The sequence below is a fragment of the Lissotriton helveticus genome, chromosome 3_1, assembly GCF_964261635.1.
Source record: "Lissotriton helveticus chromosome 3_1, aLisHel1.1, whole genome shotgun sequence".
NCBI lineage: Eukaryota > Metazoa > Chordata > Amphibia > Caudata > Salamandridae > Lissotriton > Lissotriton helveticus.
In genome coordinates, this window is record NC_136061.1 from 779,598,283 (window position 1) to 779,618,496 (window position 20,214).

General features: G+C 42.6%; 1 protein-coding gene across 3 annotated transcripts in view; it reads right to left on the reverse strand.

Annotated features, from left to right (window-relative positions):
* TUB (TUB bipartite transcription factor) overlaps positions 1-20,214 on the reverse strand; it is a 593,386-nt gene that overhangs the window by 99,538 nt on the left and 473,634 nt on the right. For all 3 annotated transcript variants that reach the window (XM_078681009.1, XM_078681008.1, XM_078681007.1), the window contains exon 5: positions 17,727-17,891. In XM_078681009.1, coding sequence (XP_078537135.1) covers positions 17,727-17,891 — 165 coding nt within the window. The remainder of the gene's footprint in view (positions 1-17,726; positions 17,892-20,214) is intronic.

Below are 20,214 nucleotides of genomic sequence, written 5' to 3' on the forward strand. Positions count from 1 at the left end.
TCTTAGTCTAAATCACCATTGTGATATAAGATCTTGCCCATTAAATCATTAATACTAAACCAGTATCTTCTCAAACAACAGCAAGACAGAAACATTTGGATGTCATTTGCCTCATTAATATAAAGTTTAAATGTAATGTCAATAAAAAATGTTTAGTATAATGTTTGAAATTTCACTATATAACGTTAACGTTAAAACATTTTTTAGACATTCATCCATAATTGTGTATAATACGCTTATTTGTCCCAAAAAAGACATAACCATACCCGCAGACAAAACAGCAATACACACAGACCCCTCCACAACACCCAGCACATACACAGCACAAACAGGCACAAAACCCTCATAGTCACCCACACAACAGACACTAACACAACACACAGTGCAGATAGCAGACGCAGCTCACACTTCCAATCCTGCTTCCTCCCAATCCAAACTCCATACCGAGCATCCTACCCATTTTTTTCCTGAGGATGTCTTGTTTGACCTAGCCCTTACCCCTGTGAAAACCGACTCCCACCCTCCCACAGTCTCAAAAAGCTGTCCCATACCCAAACCCAAACCTAACAGCATTCCCACCCCCCTGAACTGAGGCCAACCCCACCCCACCCAAAAAAAAAACTCCAAAGGCCAAACCCACACCTTCCACTTCCCACTCCACCCCTGTCAAACAGCACCTCCATCCCCCGGACACCCATGCGCAAAATAATTTTTCTTTTTTTAAACCTGCCCAAGGACAAACTCACCCTTCCACTTCCCACTCTAGCCCTGATAAACATCATCACCACACCTCTGAATCCAGCCCAAAACCCCACAAACCCAAGAAGACCAATCCCAACAACAAACCCATCTCTACCTAAACCTCAGGCCCCTCCTCAAGTACTATCTTTGAGGTGCCTACTGTACTTAATGGATACCCTTGGTTAGGTGGTTTCTTGACAGTGTAAGTAAGGGCAGGTTTGGTGGCACAGCATTGTGCTGTGGCTCATGACGTGATAAGGGACTGCCATTGGCCTTTATTTCCCTTGATGGGTTGTTTGAGTTGAAATAATAAAACCTTTCATTTTTTGAAGACATTGGTCCTGCCATTGCTATTCTAACAGTTTGATGTTTTTGAATTGTTAGTGATGTGTGACTACTGTTGTGTTTATTTGATCCCTGATTTCTGATCCATTTGAAGTAGTTAGTATGATATGTCCTTGGGCCCAGTGCTGCTCTCTGACTGGACAAGGAGTAATGGATGTATACGTGGGATGAACTCAGATTGGTGAAGACACTGCATTGGGTGTTATATGATATGGTAAGTATTTGAGCTTGTCCTGGCCACTGTCCACATCATTTAGGTTGCAGTTGCCCCTATGATATATGTTGGATATGAGTTGGGTGTGTTCAAGTTAGATATTTGTTTATCCACACATGGAGGTTGTTAACTTGTCATACCTTTGTGGAGTTCTGCATGGACATGTGTCCATTTTCCTCTGTGTATCTTACACCTACTTTATCTAGATGTGTGACAAACGCTTTTCATGCTATGTTTGCTTTCATGAGTTGCACTTACACATTACCTACACATGCTATTAGTTGTCCCTGGTATACTTCAATTCACAGGTCCAGTCCACATTGCGTTTGTCAGGCATGTGCAAAATATACCGTGCCCCAGGGCCCCAACCTTTCAGGGTTCCCATTGATAGAGGCATAGCTATTCATCAGAGAGTGTTTCTATTGTGCATTAGAATCCTTCTCACACTGATTCTATGTAATCCCATTGACTGACATTGCCTTTTCATGTTGGTGATGGGTGAGAATCCAATAGAGTAGTAGCAGAGAAGCACTTTAATGACACATCCATACAGATGTTGACAACAAAAGAGGACCTGATTTTTGTGCAATATGAGTGTATCATGTTCACTATTGCATCTTGGATTGAGTTGCAGTCACAGGGTCTCATAGTAGTTGTAGTGATTTCTAGACTAGAGAAATAGCAAACTGCATGAAAAGTGACTATCAGTAGTGATAAGGCAGACAATTGAGCAAGGGCAAAAGATGTATAGCATCTTGGTTTGACATGCAGTCACAGGGCCTCATGGTTGTTGTAGTGATTTCTATGTGGACTTACCAAGACTAGAGAAATGCTAATCTGTAAGAAAAGAGACCATCAGGAGTGACATGGCAGACAAGTGTGACGGGGCAAAGAAAGTGTGACACTGACATTAATAGGCGTGATATTGATGAGGAGGTGCTGTTGTGGAACACAAATTAATGCACACATCTCTATCACTGAATATGATTTTTACACATATGTCTATTTGTGTACAGTGTGCCTATGTAGTATCAGTGTTTTGGTCTAGCTGGGCATCCTACAGATGTCTTTTTGATATTCATATGAAAACAATCCCAGACAGGGTCCCTGTAAATATGTTTTACTTGGGACCCCAGCTCTCTTGCCGGGTCCATGGCGGGACATTCGTTCGCTGAGGAGTAAATGGAAACAGGTAGCTGAATGAATTACTGCCTATTTAATCGGTGACTCAGTGGGTTTTGGAGATGATCGAACAGATACAGCAGTGGCAGGATGTGTACGATCAGCTCTTTGGAGGCACAAGAAGTGTAGAGGTGAGATTTGTTCTTATATCCCTCCCGATCTGCTGTCTCAGTTGTGGCAGTTGGACCACTATGGTCACGCTGGCTGTTAGGCAACTGTAATATAGCCAGTGGTTTGACTGGCAGTCTGTGCCTCTCACAGCCTCTCACAGGCTGTTCAGCCTATTGTGCGGCCGCCGCAGTCAGAATTGGCTGGCGGCGTCATCAGGAACACGGCAGTGTTTCTTTCATAGAACCGCAGTTAGACCACCTAAGTCACAGCAGTCGAACAACAGCTGCAGGCAGGGTGGTTCCCGGACCGCCAAACTCGTAATTAGGTCCCTGAGCTTTAAACACATCCTGGAAAACATTTTCAAATGATAGAGAATATCTCCACAGATAGCTTTTGTGTTGGATGATAACCTAATGTTACTTTTTAAATAAGGTGATATAGAAGCAATACAAACTTGCTTCATGGGTGCAAGTTTAGAGAAAGGAGTAACATCACCTTTCTGATATAGACACAAGGGTACCGGGGTCAATACAAAAATGTGTCTCTGCCTCTTTATCTCAGTATCATTAACTCTAAGTTGGTCCTTACCATCAAACAGGAATATCTTTACACAAATGTCCTTTGAATGCTTAAACATGAGAAACCCCCCCACATTCAAAGCTAAGCCTATTGAGCGTTTTCTTGGTTTGTTTATCTAAACAAAAAATGTGAGTCAAATGCTAATTCTAAATCGCAGTAGATATTGGATGAAATCCCAAAATACTTAAACATGCATACTCTTGCAATCGGTTGAGCATCAGTGTAACATACTTAGATAAATTACCAACGGTAGAAATCAAATATTATTATATTGATTTTGGATGCATTAATAACCAAACAAGTATTTCATTATAAACAGACTAGTGGGACTTGACAACCTCTTATTATTTATTTTATGTAATATTATTCTTTTTTTTGTATAATGCTCAATTCTATTTTGAAGTTATTTTAAATTACTAAATATGGGAAGGTAAGGTTGTCAGCAGGTATCAACAAAGAAGTCCAATGGGTTTCAAACCAGAAGCTCAAAGGAGGTGGTGCAGTCAAACCCTTGGAACTGAAAGCGATCAAAGCAGCATAGAGGGAAAAGTACCAGTAGACGGACAATGGTATGGTCAGAATCCTTGTGCCCAAGATCAAAATGTTCTTCTCAAAACAACAATTACCTTAACCATCATTTTCAGCATCCAATGGCCAAAGAAGAAAGCTGAGGATATATTGACAAAAATTCCTAGGGCGAAAATGCGGCAAGCAGCATCAAGACCACATTGAGCTCATTGCGAAAAGTGGCCATGTTGGGGGAGGAGGCGGATGCGAGTGAAGATATGTGCAACAAATCAGGCAGGAGATATTGTTAGAAGGACTCGGAAGTAAGAATCACTTTTTCTTAATGCAATCATTGGTAATTGCTTGTTTTTTACTCTGTAGTTACAGATTTGTGTTGCCATTACAAATTTGTGACTTTGACTTCCGTTTATCATCGGAAATGCATTTCAGTGGGAATTACTCGACACATAAATTTGAGTATAGAATTATTTTGGAACCTACTTGTTCAGCCAATTAGACTATGGTCTATTCTACAATGGCCATGTTGGGTGAGGAGGCAGAAAAGCATTTCAGTGGGAGTTACTCGACACATACATTTGAGTATAGAATTATTTTGGAACCTACTTGTTCAGCCAATTAGACTATGGACTGTTCTACAATATCAAACAACAAACTTTAAACAGGGGTCCAAGGGGAATCTATATTTATAGGCCTGCTTATATCTTGTCCCCCAACTGAACAATCTTTTAGCACACGAAAGATATCAAGGGTCTATTGTAAATACCACTGTCAACGGTACCTGTTTATGGTATCCGCAAATACTTATACCAACTGGTTATATTTGAACTTGTCTAGGAGAGCAGTAAGGAATAATCAGAAAGTGAAAAGAGTTCTACAATAGCCATGTTGTGTGAGGAGGCAGATATAAGTGAACATACGTGCAACAATTCAAGCAGGAAACGTTGTTACAAGGACTCAGAAGTAAGAACCACTTCTTCGCAATAAAATCCTTGGAGCTTACTCGCTGTTTACTGTGTGGTTACAGATTTCAGTGCTGCCGTTAAAGTGACTTTGAATTCCGTTTATCATCAGAAATATGTCAGGATTATTTTTTTTGTGAATTACTTCTCTGCCTGAGCGTATCATTGGGAGCTACCAGACACATACACTGAGGTATAGACTTATTTGGGAACCTACTTGTCCAATTAATTTGACTATGGACTATTTTACTTTAAATTGCCTAAGACTTTCGAGAGGGGTTCTGCAGCAATGTCATTTGATGTTTATTGATGAATCCTATTTTAATACCGTCTGATTCATTGTGAAGTGCACAGTCTGTCACTTTTCCTTTTCATCCTCAGGCCTAACAACTCGTCCAATCCTCGCTTCAACCCCGGTTTCTACTCCAGGTGCCCACTCCCCCCTGACCCTTAGATCTGCGCTTATTAATTGTAGATCACTGACCAAACATGCCTTTGACATCTGGCAGTCCCTCCGAGACAACAACTGGGATTTGCTTTTCCTAACGGAAACATGGCTGAACGACACCACTAACCCCGCCATTTCCCTTGCCCTACCGGAGGGCTACAGTATTAGCTGCGCTAATAGACCTAATGGTAAACCGGGAGGCGGTGTCGCCCTAATTCACAAATCCGTTTGGACGGCTACCTTTCCCCCATTTGACCAAATTGACTGTATAGAAGGGTTGCCTTTTAGCATCCAAACCTCCCCGTCCTCCTCCTGTTCGGGAATACTTATCTATCATCCCCCTCACTTTAATCTATTGCACTTACCGGTTTTGATGGACTATATCATCCATCTTAGCACTCGATATGCTAACTTCACCGCCCTAGGAGATTTTAACCTCCACGTTAACAACGAATCCTGTTCGCACAGCAGCCTTTTTATCTCCACGCTAGCGGCCTGTAACCTAGTCCAAATAATAACCCTACCCACGCACAAAGCGGGTCACATACTGGACTTAATTTGCTCCAACCTCCCCTTCATCCGGGCAGCCCGCCCCATTCCGGTTACTTGGTCGGACCACTTCTTTATCTCTTTTGAGATCGACATTCCCCGTCCCACCAGACCCTCTATCACCCCTAAATCTTCAGGTAGAAACTGGAGCCGCATCACCCTGGATGCGCTCCAGAAACACCTCAACAACTTCCAACCCTGCCCGTCGTCTGACCCTGACCTAGCTATCAACCATCTGGACACATGGATCGGTCAGGCCTTAGATGCCCTGGCCCCCATTAAACCCATCAAAACTCACAGGGCGGTACCATCAGCCCCCTGGTACTCCGACGAACTTCGGCAGAAAAAGGCTTTCTGTAAATCTCTTGAACGCCACTGGAGATAGAATTATTCTCCGGACAGCAAAACCATCTATAAAACCGCCCTCAAAGAATATCGGAGAATGATAGAGGAGCATAAACGGGATTTTCTGGCTTCCAGAATCAAACTCGCTAGCAATGGCGCCAGGGAGATCTTTAACATTGTTAGATCCTTCACAGATCCCACCGCGATGACCCGATCTCAGCCCGCCTCACAGGCGCTATGCAATACACTTTCTCAATTTTTTGAGGACAAAATTGAGACCATTTGTTCATCCTTTCCCCCCTCCAAAAGTGAAGGAGGAGACGAGCGATCCATTACTCTTATACCGCCACCGTCCGTCCTGTCTGAATTTGCAGTAATATCGGAAGCCGATTCTATGACAGAGCTACTTAAGTGTAAATCAGGTTCCCCAAACGACCCTTGGCCAGCCAAGGAATACAAAAAACTGGCACCCCTACTTAACTCCTACCTAAATCACATATGGAATGACTCCCTCCGTACAGGAAGCTTCCCTACCAAATGGAAACATGCCTCCTTGGTCCCCATTCTGAAGAAGCCCAATTTGGACCACGACCTTCCCAGCAACTACAGGCCTATCTCCCTTCTGCCTGCTCCAGCTAAGATCTTGGAAAAGCTGGTTCACTCTCAATTGGCGAACTTCATCGAGTCCAATGGGCTTCTCCATGACTCCCAGCATGGCTTTAGGTCGGGCCACAGCACGGAGTCGGCCCTTATTGAAATGGCCGACTCTGTGAGGTGGACGCTCGACCGAGGGTCGAGGGCGGTGTTAGTGCTGCTGGATCTTTCAGCAGCATTCGACACCGTCTCTCATAAGATCCTGCTGGGAAGGCTGGAAGATTTAGGGCTGGCAGCTCTGTGTTGAAATGGCTGTCATCCTACCTGTCGGACCGCACACAACAAGTTTTCACCCCTCCTTTCACTTCCTCTGCCAGACCACTCAAATGGGGAGTCCCCCAGGGCTCTTCCCTAAGCCCGCTTTTGTTTAATGTTCATTTAACCCCCTTGGCCAAGCTAATTGCTCAGACTGGGATTAAATCCACATCCTATGCCGATGACATCCAGTTACTTTTTACGTTCGATACCCCCTCGGCCTCTGCCTTTGATCCGCTGAAATCCTGCCTTAGAGATATCTCTAATTGGATGGATGCTAATTCCCTCCGTCTCAACGCAGGTAAAACGGAGATCCTGTTTTTTAATTCACCTTCTCCTCTGGATTCTAGTCTGTGGTGGCCCGAAGATCTGTGCCAAGCCCCCACGCCTAAAGACTCGGTGAGAAACCTAGGAGTACGCTGGGACAACCATCTCAGCTTCAACACCCAGGTACAAACAGTCGCAGCCTCCTGCTTTGCTAAAATCAGAACAATTAAACGGCTTATTAATTATCTGCCGGAGGACTGCCGTAAGACTGTGATCCAGGCATTAATCATATCCCATCTTGATTATGCCAATGCCCTCTACCTTGGTATCACAGCTGGCCTGTGCCACAAACTACAGACGGTCCAAAATGCCGCCGCCCGGCTGGTGGAGAGAATCCCTGCAAGACATCATATCTCTCCTCATCTCCGTAAACTGCACTGGCTACCCATCGCGAAAAGATGCGTTTTCAAAGCAATGACGCTGGCTTTCCGTGCAGCTAAAGGCAACGGTTCGGCCCATCTGAAAAACACCCTTCGTCCATATGTCAAATCCATGGCACTACGCTTCAATTCCCTACTTTTCCTAGAAACTCCCCGATTTAAACGATCCCGGGCAGGTGGAAAAACCTTTGAGGTTTGTGCCACTCAGCACTGGAACAAGCTCCTGTTGGCTCTACGCACCTGCCAAGCAGAACCAGCTTTTCGCAAATCCCTGAAAACGCATCTCTTTTCCACCTAGTGTGGTACCCCGACCCAGTTCCTCTTGTTGTCAGAGTTTTCAGCCCCGGGATGCCCCGTTGGGGCCGCTGCGCGCTTTACAAAATACACAAATAAATAATAATAATAAGTTCTTTATTGGAGGATAAAGTTCAAAGCCAAAATTCAGTCAAGAAGGAGTATATTGAGCTTGAGGTATGAAAGGTGGTATAAATGTACGAGTATCTATAGAATTAGTTAAAAAGTACCGAAGGTATTTTTTCTTTATATTTTAGATGGAGTTCAATTGACACAGGCGGATTGCTGTTTTCGTTCCAATTTTCCCTCTTCCCCACTATTCTGAATAGAGACCCTTACTTGTTCTGTGTTAGAATTCTAGTGGAAAATGTCTGTCTTCACATCGAGGCATCCCTGTGGAATTAGCAGGCCAGCCACAGTTATATGAATATGTAACAGTAGAGAGCAACCACATTACCTATTTTTGGAGAGGCAGAGAAAAGATTGTCGGAAAAATTGTGTACATTATTGACAAAAAGTGACTGTGTTAAAAAGTGTGATAGAGATATTTATTTGATTGTAGCCTTAGTGGAAAGAGAATAGAAATTGAAATAAAACCTATTTATTTTGTCTGTTTTGAGATCCATATGATACATAACAAAGAGTAGCCTTTTCAGAGCATAGTACCTAAGTCATCTCTGCACTTCACACTGATAATAAGCATTAATGTCCGAGTAGTTACTTAGAAAGTCAATATTCATACAATTGCAAACAATTTGGGCATGTAAGAAACTGGTTTACTATTTAGGGAGGTGACTGCGCTCTACTAAATTCCATAAATAAATAAACTGCCCACTTCAAGGAATATTCACAATCCTTGTCAGGGTGCACCTTTAGAGTCACTAAATCATCCGGAGCTCAACTCCCGGTAGCTATGGCACAGAGCAGGCAGGTTTAATTTAGGGCAATAAGTGAAGTATTCATCCAGTACCGAAATAGTAATAAAGTCGGACCGTAAAACAATAAAATCCCCAAGCTGAATTAGAAAAACTGAGTAGAATGTAATAAACAAAATGACATAAAAATAACAGAAATCTAATATGCGCAATCATAGGCATGTATTTACATTTTTTTTTAAATCAGCCAAAAACCACAATGTGCCCTTGTTAGTCAAAGGGCAAAGTAGACTAGGTTCTAGGCAAAATTTGAGGCTAACCGCAATTGATTCTTTGTCAGATACACCAGTCAGATTTGTCAGTTCACGGAGGTAAAGGACATCTTTCCAAAAGTTACTTTTCTGGAATATCTATTAAAAATCAAGCTTCACAATTGAATCAGATTTTTAAGAACTATTAAAAATAGAGATTTCATTATTTCTCTAGCTGGTACCATTCTCGAGATATTGTATTTTAATTTGTACTCTGCTTTTCTATATATGACAGCTAGGCTTGCCACAGTGAAAACAGCTTTTAGGGTCTTGACACTTTAGGGACATGGTAATGTTCATTTTCTACATGGCCCACTTTTAATTTCCATGTCCTACATAGAGGTGGCTTACTAATATTTAAATGGGCCGTTTTTACCGGTCAAAAGGAGGTATTTTAAGAGATTGCACTACAGGAATCAAGTTACACAGGGTAGGGTCTTAAGTCATGTTTGCTTTGTCACACTAACGGATGGCACAATAAGTGCTTCAGTTCTCAGGTGGCATTTAACTTCCAGGACCGAGGTGCACTTTTTGCGCTATGTGTTAGGGACTTGGAGGCACATTGAACATACCAGTTAGGAATAGGCCTATTCAGCGAGTTTTAAAGAGGGACACCAGCACTTAACTAGTGGTTAGCAGGGGTAAAGTGCACAGAATTCTATAGCAGGAATCAAAAATAGGGTCCAGGAAAGGGGAATAATCTGGGATTACCACACAGAAAAGGCAGATTTCCTAGAGTGTAGAATTGTTTTACCATTTCTAAAAAGTTTATTAGACTAAACAGAGTCTTCATAAAGTCATGAATCAATAACCAATAGTAACTTACAGATTATTAAATCAATTAACTTCATATTTTAACCACAAACATTTCCATACTGCCAAGTAAGTTAAAGGATGCTCTAGAGAAATCAAAAGGAGAAAGGCCTCTTTAACTGTCGATAATCCAATCTTCCTCAGTATTGTATAGGTGTGCATGTCTGAGATCATTATACAAGGGAGATGTAAGTAAGAAGTGGATAAGGCTTGGAGCAGTTTGAAGAGTGCCACTCCATTTATAATGAGTTTGTACTTTTTAAGGCAAGCCAATTTGTATCTTTATCAGCTGTCTGCACACAGTGAGACAGGAATGAATCGCAAGTAGCTGGCCAGTCCATAGTCCGCTTTCCACATGCTCAGCACTGATGAAAAGAACTTTGTACTGAAATCCCCTTTAATTTAACTTTGTTTAATATTAGATGTTCTTCATACAAATAAAAAATTCTTGCAGGATCCAATTCAATAAACAGTAAGTTCATTTTAGATTCGCTTTAAGAGGCCTTGAAGTAGAAATAATAAGGAATTCCTTCCTACAATCCCTCATGATTAATTCATCAACTCCATAGAAACCTTGTGCCAAACTTGATTAACACAATTTAGAATTTGATGCTAAGCAAATTAAAGAGGGATTGCTGAAATCCCTAAAGTTAATTGATCTATCTTGTTTCATGGAACACATTCATTTGAACTAATACCAGTTTACCATACCACTTCACATTTTCACCCATCAAAATTCTGTTTTTCCACTTCCTACAAGGTATTTTCATCATGGGAAATTTGGAAGCTCTTTGTGCACCCTAAAAAATTCCACAATTTCATAATGATTTGTAGTGTATGAAGCAGTATTACTAGCCATGAAAATCAGATAGTTGTTTATACCTGAAACACCCAGAAACTGAAGGGTGGCCCCTTGTTGTAGATTGACAAAAAACTCCAGTTTCAGGCAATAAAGGTAATTTACACCTCCATACTACTACTGGGCAAAAACAATTTCTGACACAAATCACAATTACCTGGTGACTGAGCCCCACTCAAATAATAAACAGAATCCTTAAGGGTGTGAACCACAAAAATCACAAAATAAACCTGTGCTAACACTCTAGCTTGGCACAAAACGTAACTGAGAGGCAATGTGTAAAGTATTTATGCAGCCCTCAAACAGTAGTAATAAAGTGAAAACACAACACAAGAAAAATACCAAACCAATTTATAAAAATAGAGATAACTGTAGTAAAAATAATGACAACAAAACACCAAAACTCCGATTATTAGAACCAGACATGAGTTTTTTTTAATGTTATGTGAAAATAGGACCAAAAAGCACAAAGAGCCACTGGCCTCACTGGGCAGGAGGAAAGTCACAAGTTCAGGCTGACCGCAATGGAACAAGGGTCCGATACAGGGACCAGGTTCATCCCACTGAAAAGTTAGCTTGTCAAGTCCACACGAAGAACTGCTCTTCACATTGTCAGGGGCCTTGAAGAGGTCAGCGCTAGGAGCAGTTCGGGCATTGCAGACAGTTGCAGCTGTATCATCACAGGCTATCGCTGGTGGTGCAAAGTGCAGGCCATGCATTGGGGGTCACTGTTGGCACAAAGAGCAGGTTCAGTTGGAGCTTCACATTGGGGGACATCCTAGAGGTTGCAGTCGGCATGAAAAGCAGCTCCTGCCGGAGCTTCATGCTAGCGGTCGCATTTTTTTCTGAGAAAAGGTCACTTTGCAGACATGAGGATCTCAAAACCTCTGTATCTTCGCCTTTTCTTGAGAGGGAGTACACTCTGATGCCAGCTAAGGGTCCAGGACCTAGGGGGCACCTCTTGGGGATCAGGACTAACTAGAGCTGAAGCCAGAAGCATGTCTCACGCAAGTCCAGGCAGGTCCAGTTGGTGCTGGTCAGCTGGGCTCCTTGGAAGCTCAAACAGGTCAGCCAACTGACCCTTGGAATCAACTCTGGGGATCCTGGGTTCAAGACAAGAAGGTCCAATCGTCCTTCTTCAGAAAGCAGGGGTGTCCTTCTTCTGGAAGTTCTACAGGTCCAGGAGTGTTCTGATGACAGGTTCTGAGGTTTCCACGTTTGTACATGGTACTAGTCTTTGTGTGGGAGAATTACCTGGCCTGCCTCAAAACTGGTTCTGGTCAGATCTAACCCTTTCCTTGGTCCTGACTCCAAACTGACTAGGATGACAGACAGAGGCAAGGGCAGGTCTGGTGGCAGGTTCCTTTGTGTGTGGTATAGGCAGGGTCCTTTGAAGTGGAATCAGGGCGGGGAACAACTCCTCCCCAACCAACCTGCAATTAAAAACCTCTTCCTCACGTCTAGTTCTTTTTTGTTTCCAAAAGCGATGCACAACTCACAGAAGGAGAATATTTGCATCCATGTGGTCCAGAAAGGCACAGTTGGTTCGGACAGAAAATTGCCTACTTTCTTAAAGTGGTGTTTTCAAAACTGTTACTTAAAATCAGACTTTACCTTTAAAGAGTATTTTAAATTACTATTAATTTGAGTGGAATTATCTGGTTCCAAACTGAAGTTAACACTTATTAAGTGTAATAAGGTAACCCTGTGTTAGTCTATGAGAGTAATAGCTTTATAGAAGTGAAAAGGGACTTTCAGAGTTTTCCCTGCCAAGACATGTAAAACTTAAGCAGCTAAATACTGCTTAAATACCATGCACGATGCTCTAGGGATGGTTAGGGCATACCTTGGGGGTGACATATAAGTAATAACAAGGAAGGATTGGGCCTGAGAATGGTTTATTTTGCATTGTGAACATGGCAGTTTAAAAGTGCACTACAGGCTGTGTTGAATGTCTTAAGACATGTTTCAAAATGCTACTTTATTAGGTGGCAAAATGAGTGCTGCAACCCACTAGCTGTATTTAAGTTACAGGCCCTGGGTACATGTAGATTATTAAGTAGGAACATATATGTAATTAAATGTTTGCTAATTTTACCATGCTTAATGCAGAGAGCCTAAGCGCTTTGCAACTGGTTAGCAGGTGGGAAGTGAACAAAGTCCTAATGCAAACAAAAACGAGTTCAACAAAATTCAGGGAATGAAGGTAAAGAGTCTGGGAGAATACCACAGCAAGGATGTCAGGCCTAATACTAAATATTTACTGATTGCGACTGGGATTAGTGTTCGATTTATACATCAGCTCACAGCTGTGTTAAATCTAGATGCTAAAACTGGGCAAACAAAAATGAATTCCATGGATACTTGGGAATTTCTTAATTATGGTTATTTTAGGTCTGCTGAACAGATACCAGTCTGCATATGCCATTCCCTAAACACAAGAATGTTTGCTTTTAAAATGTAAAGTGTAACATGCTCATAAATGGTGCTAATATGTCAAATTCCAAATGTGCATCTGTAGGTAAAATGTATCCCTCCCACAATTGAAGCTATTCGTAGCACTTTGGACTTAAGAACAACCATCAGGTAACTGGAGTGTTAGAAGATACACATGATAAGTGTGTCTTGCAGACATTAAAATTTGCTGCCTGGTGCTTAAATCTGAATTTTGAGCTCTGAACTCGCGTGTAAAAAAGGTAATACAGCCTTGCTATGTTGCAACTGAGCACTTACCAGTTTTGAGTGCGCATTGTGAAAAAAACAATTTTTGCTAACTCCTTTTGGGAAATAGAGAAACATTGTCTTTTGCAGAGGATATTGCTAACAAAACAAAGTAGAATTCATTAGTCAGAAGAGATTTCCATCATATATAATGATAGGGTGACTTTTACATTTTGTCACATTTCCTGACTTTACGTTGAGCAGTTTCAGCAGTTAAGCTGCACCCACTTGGTAGAGTTCAGTTGGCTCTAATATAAATGAGGCATCTTGCCTTTCCTGGATAGGTGGCCAACTGCCACTGATCAAATCCTCCTTTGAACAAAAAGAGTAAAGAGTACTGTCCTTTGGTACACTTCTACCATGATTTTTCCTTGCAAATTGGATCCTGACGCTGAGTTCATGATTCAGTGAAAGGATACAGGATAATCAATCTGCACATTGTGAAACAGAAATGCTCTCAGATGGACAAACTCAAGAACAGGGAGTAAAGCTATCAAACCAAGAGAAGGGCAATGAGATAGGCAACATCGGTCATAAGCAAGGTGCTGACCAAAAGCCCTCTATATATACATATATATATATATTAGAAACAGTCAGAGTGCTCCTAAAACCTCATGCATCAGAAAGTAGGCAAAGAGATTAATTTTTCACTTCCAGACCCCAATCTGTACATAAATGGAATGTATCACTGTTTTGGAAAGAGTAGCCCTGACAGTGACCAATAAAAGTTCTGATTTTGTGAGGAAAATATTGTATAAATATGTTGGAGCTGATTAGAAGATGGTGATTATGGGATGGCATGTTCACACTGAATTCACATTCAGCCTCCTCTGCATACCGCACCCAATTCATAGGGTGATGTTCCTGATGGTTCAGCCATAGTCATCAGATATGCTCTATAGACCACTCATTTAGAAAGGACCTGACACCAATAGCAATACCAATGTCTAACATGCTTTCTGATTTAGAGTGTCAGTTCGCACTGAGTTTTCGCAAGCGCCATGAGACCTTTTGTGCGCTTAATAAGTTCCTTTGACTTTCTTTCGTGAACACTATTTACATTAGTGGTCCACTTTGTGGGACTGGAGACTGGAGGCGTATTGTAGATGTTTTATTAAATGTACCGCATAGGCTGGGAACATATTCCCAGGTATTTCAGTGGAGTTTTATATGTAAATCTTAAACATGGACCCACACATTTTAACAAGCAAGCATAAGGTACAAAGGAAAAAGATAAGCATGATTTTGTGTAAACCTTAATATGCCTGTATGAGCTAGCCCAATTATCTAAGCACCTGCATCACACTCAAGGTCATCACAGACGTTTTTTACCCTAAATCTTCACAATTCTTGAGTAAATCACTTCTGGGACACCAAATGTCTCATGTGAGGTCCATGGGCCACCAAACTATAGTTCCAAAACTGTTGTGTGGTTCTTGAAAGCACATCAACCTCTCACTAATATGCCCTAAGTAGGAGAATGATATCCTAAAGAATCTTGCTTTACTCAGTATCTCAGCAAATGATTATGGTTAATCACTGGCACTTCAACGAGCATTCAAGAGGCATTAAACCATCAACACTGTCAGAATGTAAATGTCAACCAGGTTACCAAAAACTTTTGATGGCAAACACATGGTAAGGCAATGGACTCAATCAACATCCTCAAATTCTCCATTATCAGATCCATTTATTTCAACACGGAAATTTCGAATATATAGGGGTAGCTATGCTTAGTTGATATAGGTTTCTTGCAATCTATGTAGCACTCAATGAAAGAACTGCAACATTATGAAAGAGTTTTGATATCCAGGTATGCATTATCTGTCATCTGTAATCATTTGTCTTCTGTGCCCCTACTATTCCATTCCACAAAACTATGCTGTGTCACCTTGAGGTTCTAGACACAGGACACACTATCCAGGAAGTCAGCTAACTTGGCTCAGGGATGGAAAAGGCCCTGCTTACCTTGATCCCAGCATCTGAACACTTTCTGCTGTGTGTGCTACCCCCCTCCCTAAGTGGTGCCACCCCAGTCCTGGAGCCTTGGAAGTGGGATGCATCTTCTCACAGCTGCGTCAGAACAGCCACTGCACAATCCATCCCCGGAACAGGACCTTGCATCATAGCCTGCAGCTTCCTTAGAACCAACACTGCACAACGAATCCTTGATGCAGGCCTACGCATCGTAAGCCTCTGGTCTACGGCATCTTAGATGATGCAGGACCTCGCATCGCAGCCCTGCAGCTTCCACAGAACAGCTGCATAAGGACGTATCCTCGACATAGGACTTTGAATTGCAAGCCCCTTGACAATGTCATCCTCGAAGATGATGCAGAACTCCACAACGCAGCACTGCAGTTTCCTCGGAACTGCCGCTGCATAATACATCCTCGACACAAGATCTTGCAACACTCTACAAACCAAGATTAAAGGTACTTTGTTCAGAAAGCCCAATTTGGTCCCTGTATCTGGCCTGCACTCCATCACAGTCGGCTTGAACTCGTGACTTTGTTCCAGTCCAGTGCAACCAGATAATCACAGTTGGCTCTTTCTGCTTCTAGCCACTATTTCCACTTAAATCTTTTACATTGCATATCTCAAGTTCCACAATTTGGATTTTCTTTTGGGCTCAAATCATTTATTCAATTTTTCTATATTTTTCTTAATTGGTGTGGGATTTTCCCTGGTGTTGTTTCTCTCTTTTTTTTACAGTTTGAAGTACTACATACATTCTTTATACATTGTCGGTATGGTAAGCCGGACTGCTTTTGTGCCAAGCTACCACACAGTAAACTACAGGTTAATTTGGAATTTGCATGTGTTTTACCCTGACAATAATTGTGGTTGCTTCTTGAGTAAAGGTTCACCCCCTCAACCAGTAGCTCAATTAATTACACCCTTGTAAAATCAAGGGCCTTGTTTGTGTTTGGTAGATGGGATACTCCCCTTCTAATGTGGTGGATGTCCCGCCTACCTGATTACAAGTGTTTAACAGCCTATGTCACTTGTAATATGGCAAACAGGATACCCATCATGTTTTCATGGAATATCCTGTCACCAAAACACTAACTAAGGCCCCAAGTCTGTTCACCCAATCTTGAAAAAATAAAAATAAAAATATTTTGATGGCTTCGCTCATGTCACACTGTATGGATCAAGACATGTGTACTTCTTACATACAGGGAAGCCAGTGCCAGTGATCACTGCATGAGCCCAAGGGCATTCTTTCATAGCAAATGACCCACCTGTGTGGCCTCTGGTGGTTATCTTCTTAGGGACCAGGATGAGGGGGCACCATAGTCTTCCTTCTCAGAATTCTTGGGAAGGCGCTCTATTTATCTTCCGCAAAGCACGATGACAACCATTCTTTGATGTCCTTAGGTCTCTTCCCAATCCAAGATGGTCAGTAGGAGTTCTCATGCAACGTCCTGTTCAGGAAGTATATAAGGGGAGGGTTTCTAATTTTCTTTGCATAGCAACACTTCTTTGCTCCTGCTGGTGTGTTTGCTTACTCCTGCTGATTCTTGGCTGTTGTGTTTCTTTGCTCCTGTTGTTTCTAACACTTCTGTTGGTTCCTTGATACTGACTGGTCCTTTTCTCTTCGGTTGGTGTCTTCCCTTTGAGCCTTTGTCTCTGATGGTACTACTGTGCCCAATACTAGCCTGCTGGGTTCCTTGTCTCAGTCCTTGTCATATGGATCTGTACCATCTTGTCCCTCCAGAAGTTTTTTCCCTTCTGGGTTTTTCCTCTTGGGGCTCCTACTTAAAGGCACTATCTGCTTAGGTGCTAAACATGTCAGCAGCATCATGACTACTGGAAGCAGTCGTCCATATATCTGGCAGACAAAGACAGTTAAGAATTGGGCTCTCAGATCTTCACGCCATCCAAGGTCTTTGTTCAGAAGCTCCCTACCACTTAGGTGTGACAAATACATGCTATTCCTATTGGATATAAATCTGATCAGACTGTTGCGATGCTGTAGCATATAATACCTCCAGAGTGTTTTAGATATGTGAACATGTTTAGGGGTAAATATTGTCATATTGATCTGGTGGTGCACCATTTTTATAGTACATGATGTAGTCTGCTGTTGCCTTGCTTCTTCCTCTGCCCTTTCTTAGATAACTGTACTTCATTCCTAGTAATTAAATATCAGTAAAATATTTCATCATTATCTTTCAACTCCAAGACCTGGAGAATTAGATGTAAGCAAAGAAAAAGGGTCATCCTTACCCTTTTTCTGCATTGTCACTCTAAGATCTTGTTTGCTCTGTTGCTGACCACTGGCCACAGTATCGGCATCATCTTCATCATGCCCAGATTGTCCAATAGTTAGTATCTGAATTTGGCTTCCAATCTCTTGAACTTCATCTTGAAAAGCTGCTGGACCATCAATACCTATCAACAAAAACAGGGACCATTATAGTGAATTTCAGAAAAGGCTTCACAATTGTACCTAAAAAACAAACTGCATGTTAAATACACTGAAAGCACTTGGGGTTGATTTAGCAATTGGATGAATAGATACTACATTGCAGTGACAGATTTTTCCCATCATGTCAGGTAATACCGGGTGGTGAGAGACAGTAAAAATAAAAAAAGTGCCCTCACATCAAGGTAAAAAATCATTAGTTCTTTTTTATGAAACAGACTGCAGCTAAGGATTTTGGTTTGGAAAAAGTAAAACGATGTAAACGCTTGATGGGTGGTCGCCCTGTTTGACGGAACCCTCCGTCAAACTTTGAAAAATGTGATAGCGATTAGTGCCAATATTGGGAGCTGCCCGCAAAGCTGTCGCACATCTCTAAATTTGGTGGACCGGATGTCTATCAGGGTGATGAAGACATCCATCCATTGTACAAACTCTAAAACAGGTAATTGGTTTTTATATTGCCACAGTTTGTACACAGCACATTCTTAAAATACACAAAATTTGGTATCCTCTATTGTTATAAATCGGGTTACTGATTGATTGGTGTGTAAGCCCTGGTCAAGCAGCATCCACAATCCTAGTCAGGGTAAGGGACAATTAAAGTAATGTGTAATGTGTATATTTGTAAAGCGCACTGTTGCCAGCCGGCGTCCTGGTGCTGTATACCGCTGGGGAACCCGTCCTGGCTTTCCCTGTGGGACGGTCCCTGCTGGGAATCCCCAAGGTGGAGCCAGGCATCCCTGGCGTTGAGGGGGCCGTTGTGGAGATTAGGGAAGCTAATGCCCAGAGTTGCCGAATGCGACCCCTGGTTAGAGTAGGCACCGAGGCGAGAATTATCGAGTCTGCTGACCATGGTCCACGACCCTGCCGCGTCGGGAATCGAACCCTGGTCCCGGTCCAACTTCTGCTTCCGGGTCTGCCGCCTCTAACCAGTGAGCCACACCACTCCACAATCAAACCCAAAATTTTCCTGCACCCACCTCTTTGTCGCTTGGCACAAAGCAGTCAGGCGTAACTTAGAGGCAAGGTGTAAAGTATCTGTGCAAAACTTGAGCATTATTTAACATTCAAAACAACCAAATGAATAAAAGCAATCAATGGAGCCGGAGTTATGATTTTTTTAAAGTATTATCTGCAATATACAGCCTAAAGTGTAAAGCACCAACAGTGGCTATAAGGTTGCAATGGACATGGTCAAACCCAAACGTTCAGGCCGACTGCGATGGAGCGCCAGTCAGATACAGTCCCAGATTACTCCAGCTGAAGATTTACCTTCTCAGGTTTCGTGCCAAGAGTCCCATTTGGGTTGGAGAGGGCTGTGGTCGGTGTGGCGCGAAGAGCAGGCTAGGTATACCGGATTGGTGGGCTGGAGCTTTGCATTGGCGGTCCTCTGTGTGGGCTAGATGCTTGCTGTGCAAAGCCCACAAACTTGATTTACAGAGGCCAGGAGCCACACCAACCCAGGACCTGAGAGGCACCACTTGGGTGTCAGCAACTCTCTGAAGAAGGGTACAGGAGCCGTTGGAGAGCCTTTGAGCTCTGAGGCTCCAATCAGGAGGCCAGCTGGCTAGCCATTTAAGTCACTCACGGGTGCAAGGTTCAAGATGAAGTTGCAGGTCCAGTTCTTCCCAAGGAAGGGAGCAGCAGGTCAGTACAACAGGGCAGCAGTTCATGTAACGCAACAGTCCAGCAGAGTGGCAGTCCTTGTAGCAGCACAGCAGTCCTTCTTGCTGGCAGAGTATCCAGAATTGTACTGAAGAGTTTGGGTCTGAGTTTCTTCTTTTGTACACAGTTGTGCCTTTGAAGTGGGGAGAAGCTTCTAGAGGCAAACCTTTGAAGTGCACAGGTGCCCTACCTTTCCTGCCCTAGTTCTGGATCAAATAAAGGGGGTATGCAGCCCTTTATGTGGAGACAGGATACAGCCTGTTCATGTGCAAGTAGGGCTGTGGCCAGCTCCTCCCTCCAATCCTGCCAGTGATGGCCCATCCAGTCACACCTAAGCTCCCATTATGTGTAGTTGTCTAGGAGGAATACACAAAGCCGAATTATCCCCCACACCCTGTCGTGTGACCTAGAGACAGGCTGCGGGCACCAAATGGCTAAGGAAAGTAAAATGCCAACTTTCTATGAGGTACAAGAATCAAAAAGGGTCTTGACTCCTTACTCAGAAAGGCTGAGTCCAACCAAACGTATTAAACAAAACAAAAGCCAATTCTGGAGTGTCAATTCAACAACAACAAAGTTCCAACGAAAGCTGCTTTGATTGAAGCAAAAACAACCTATTTGTCT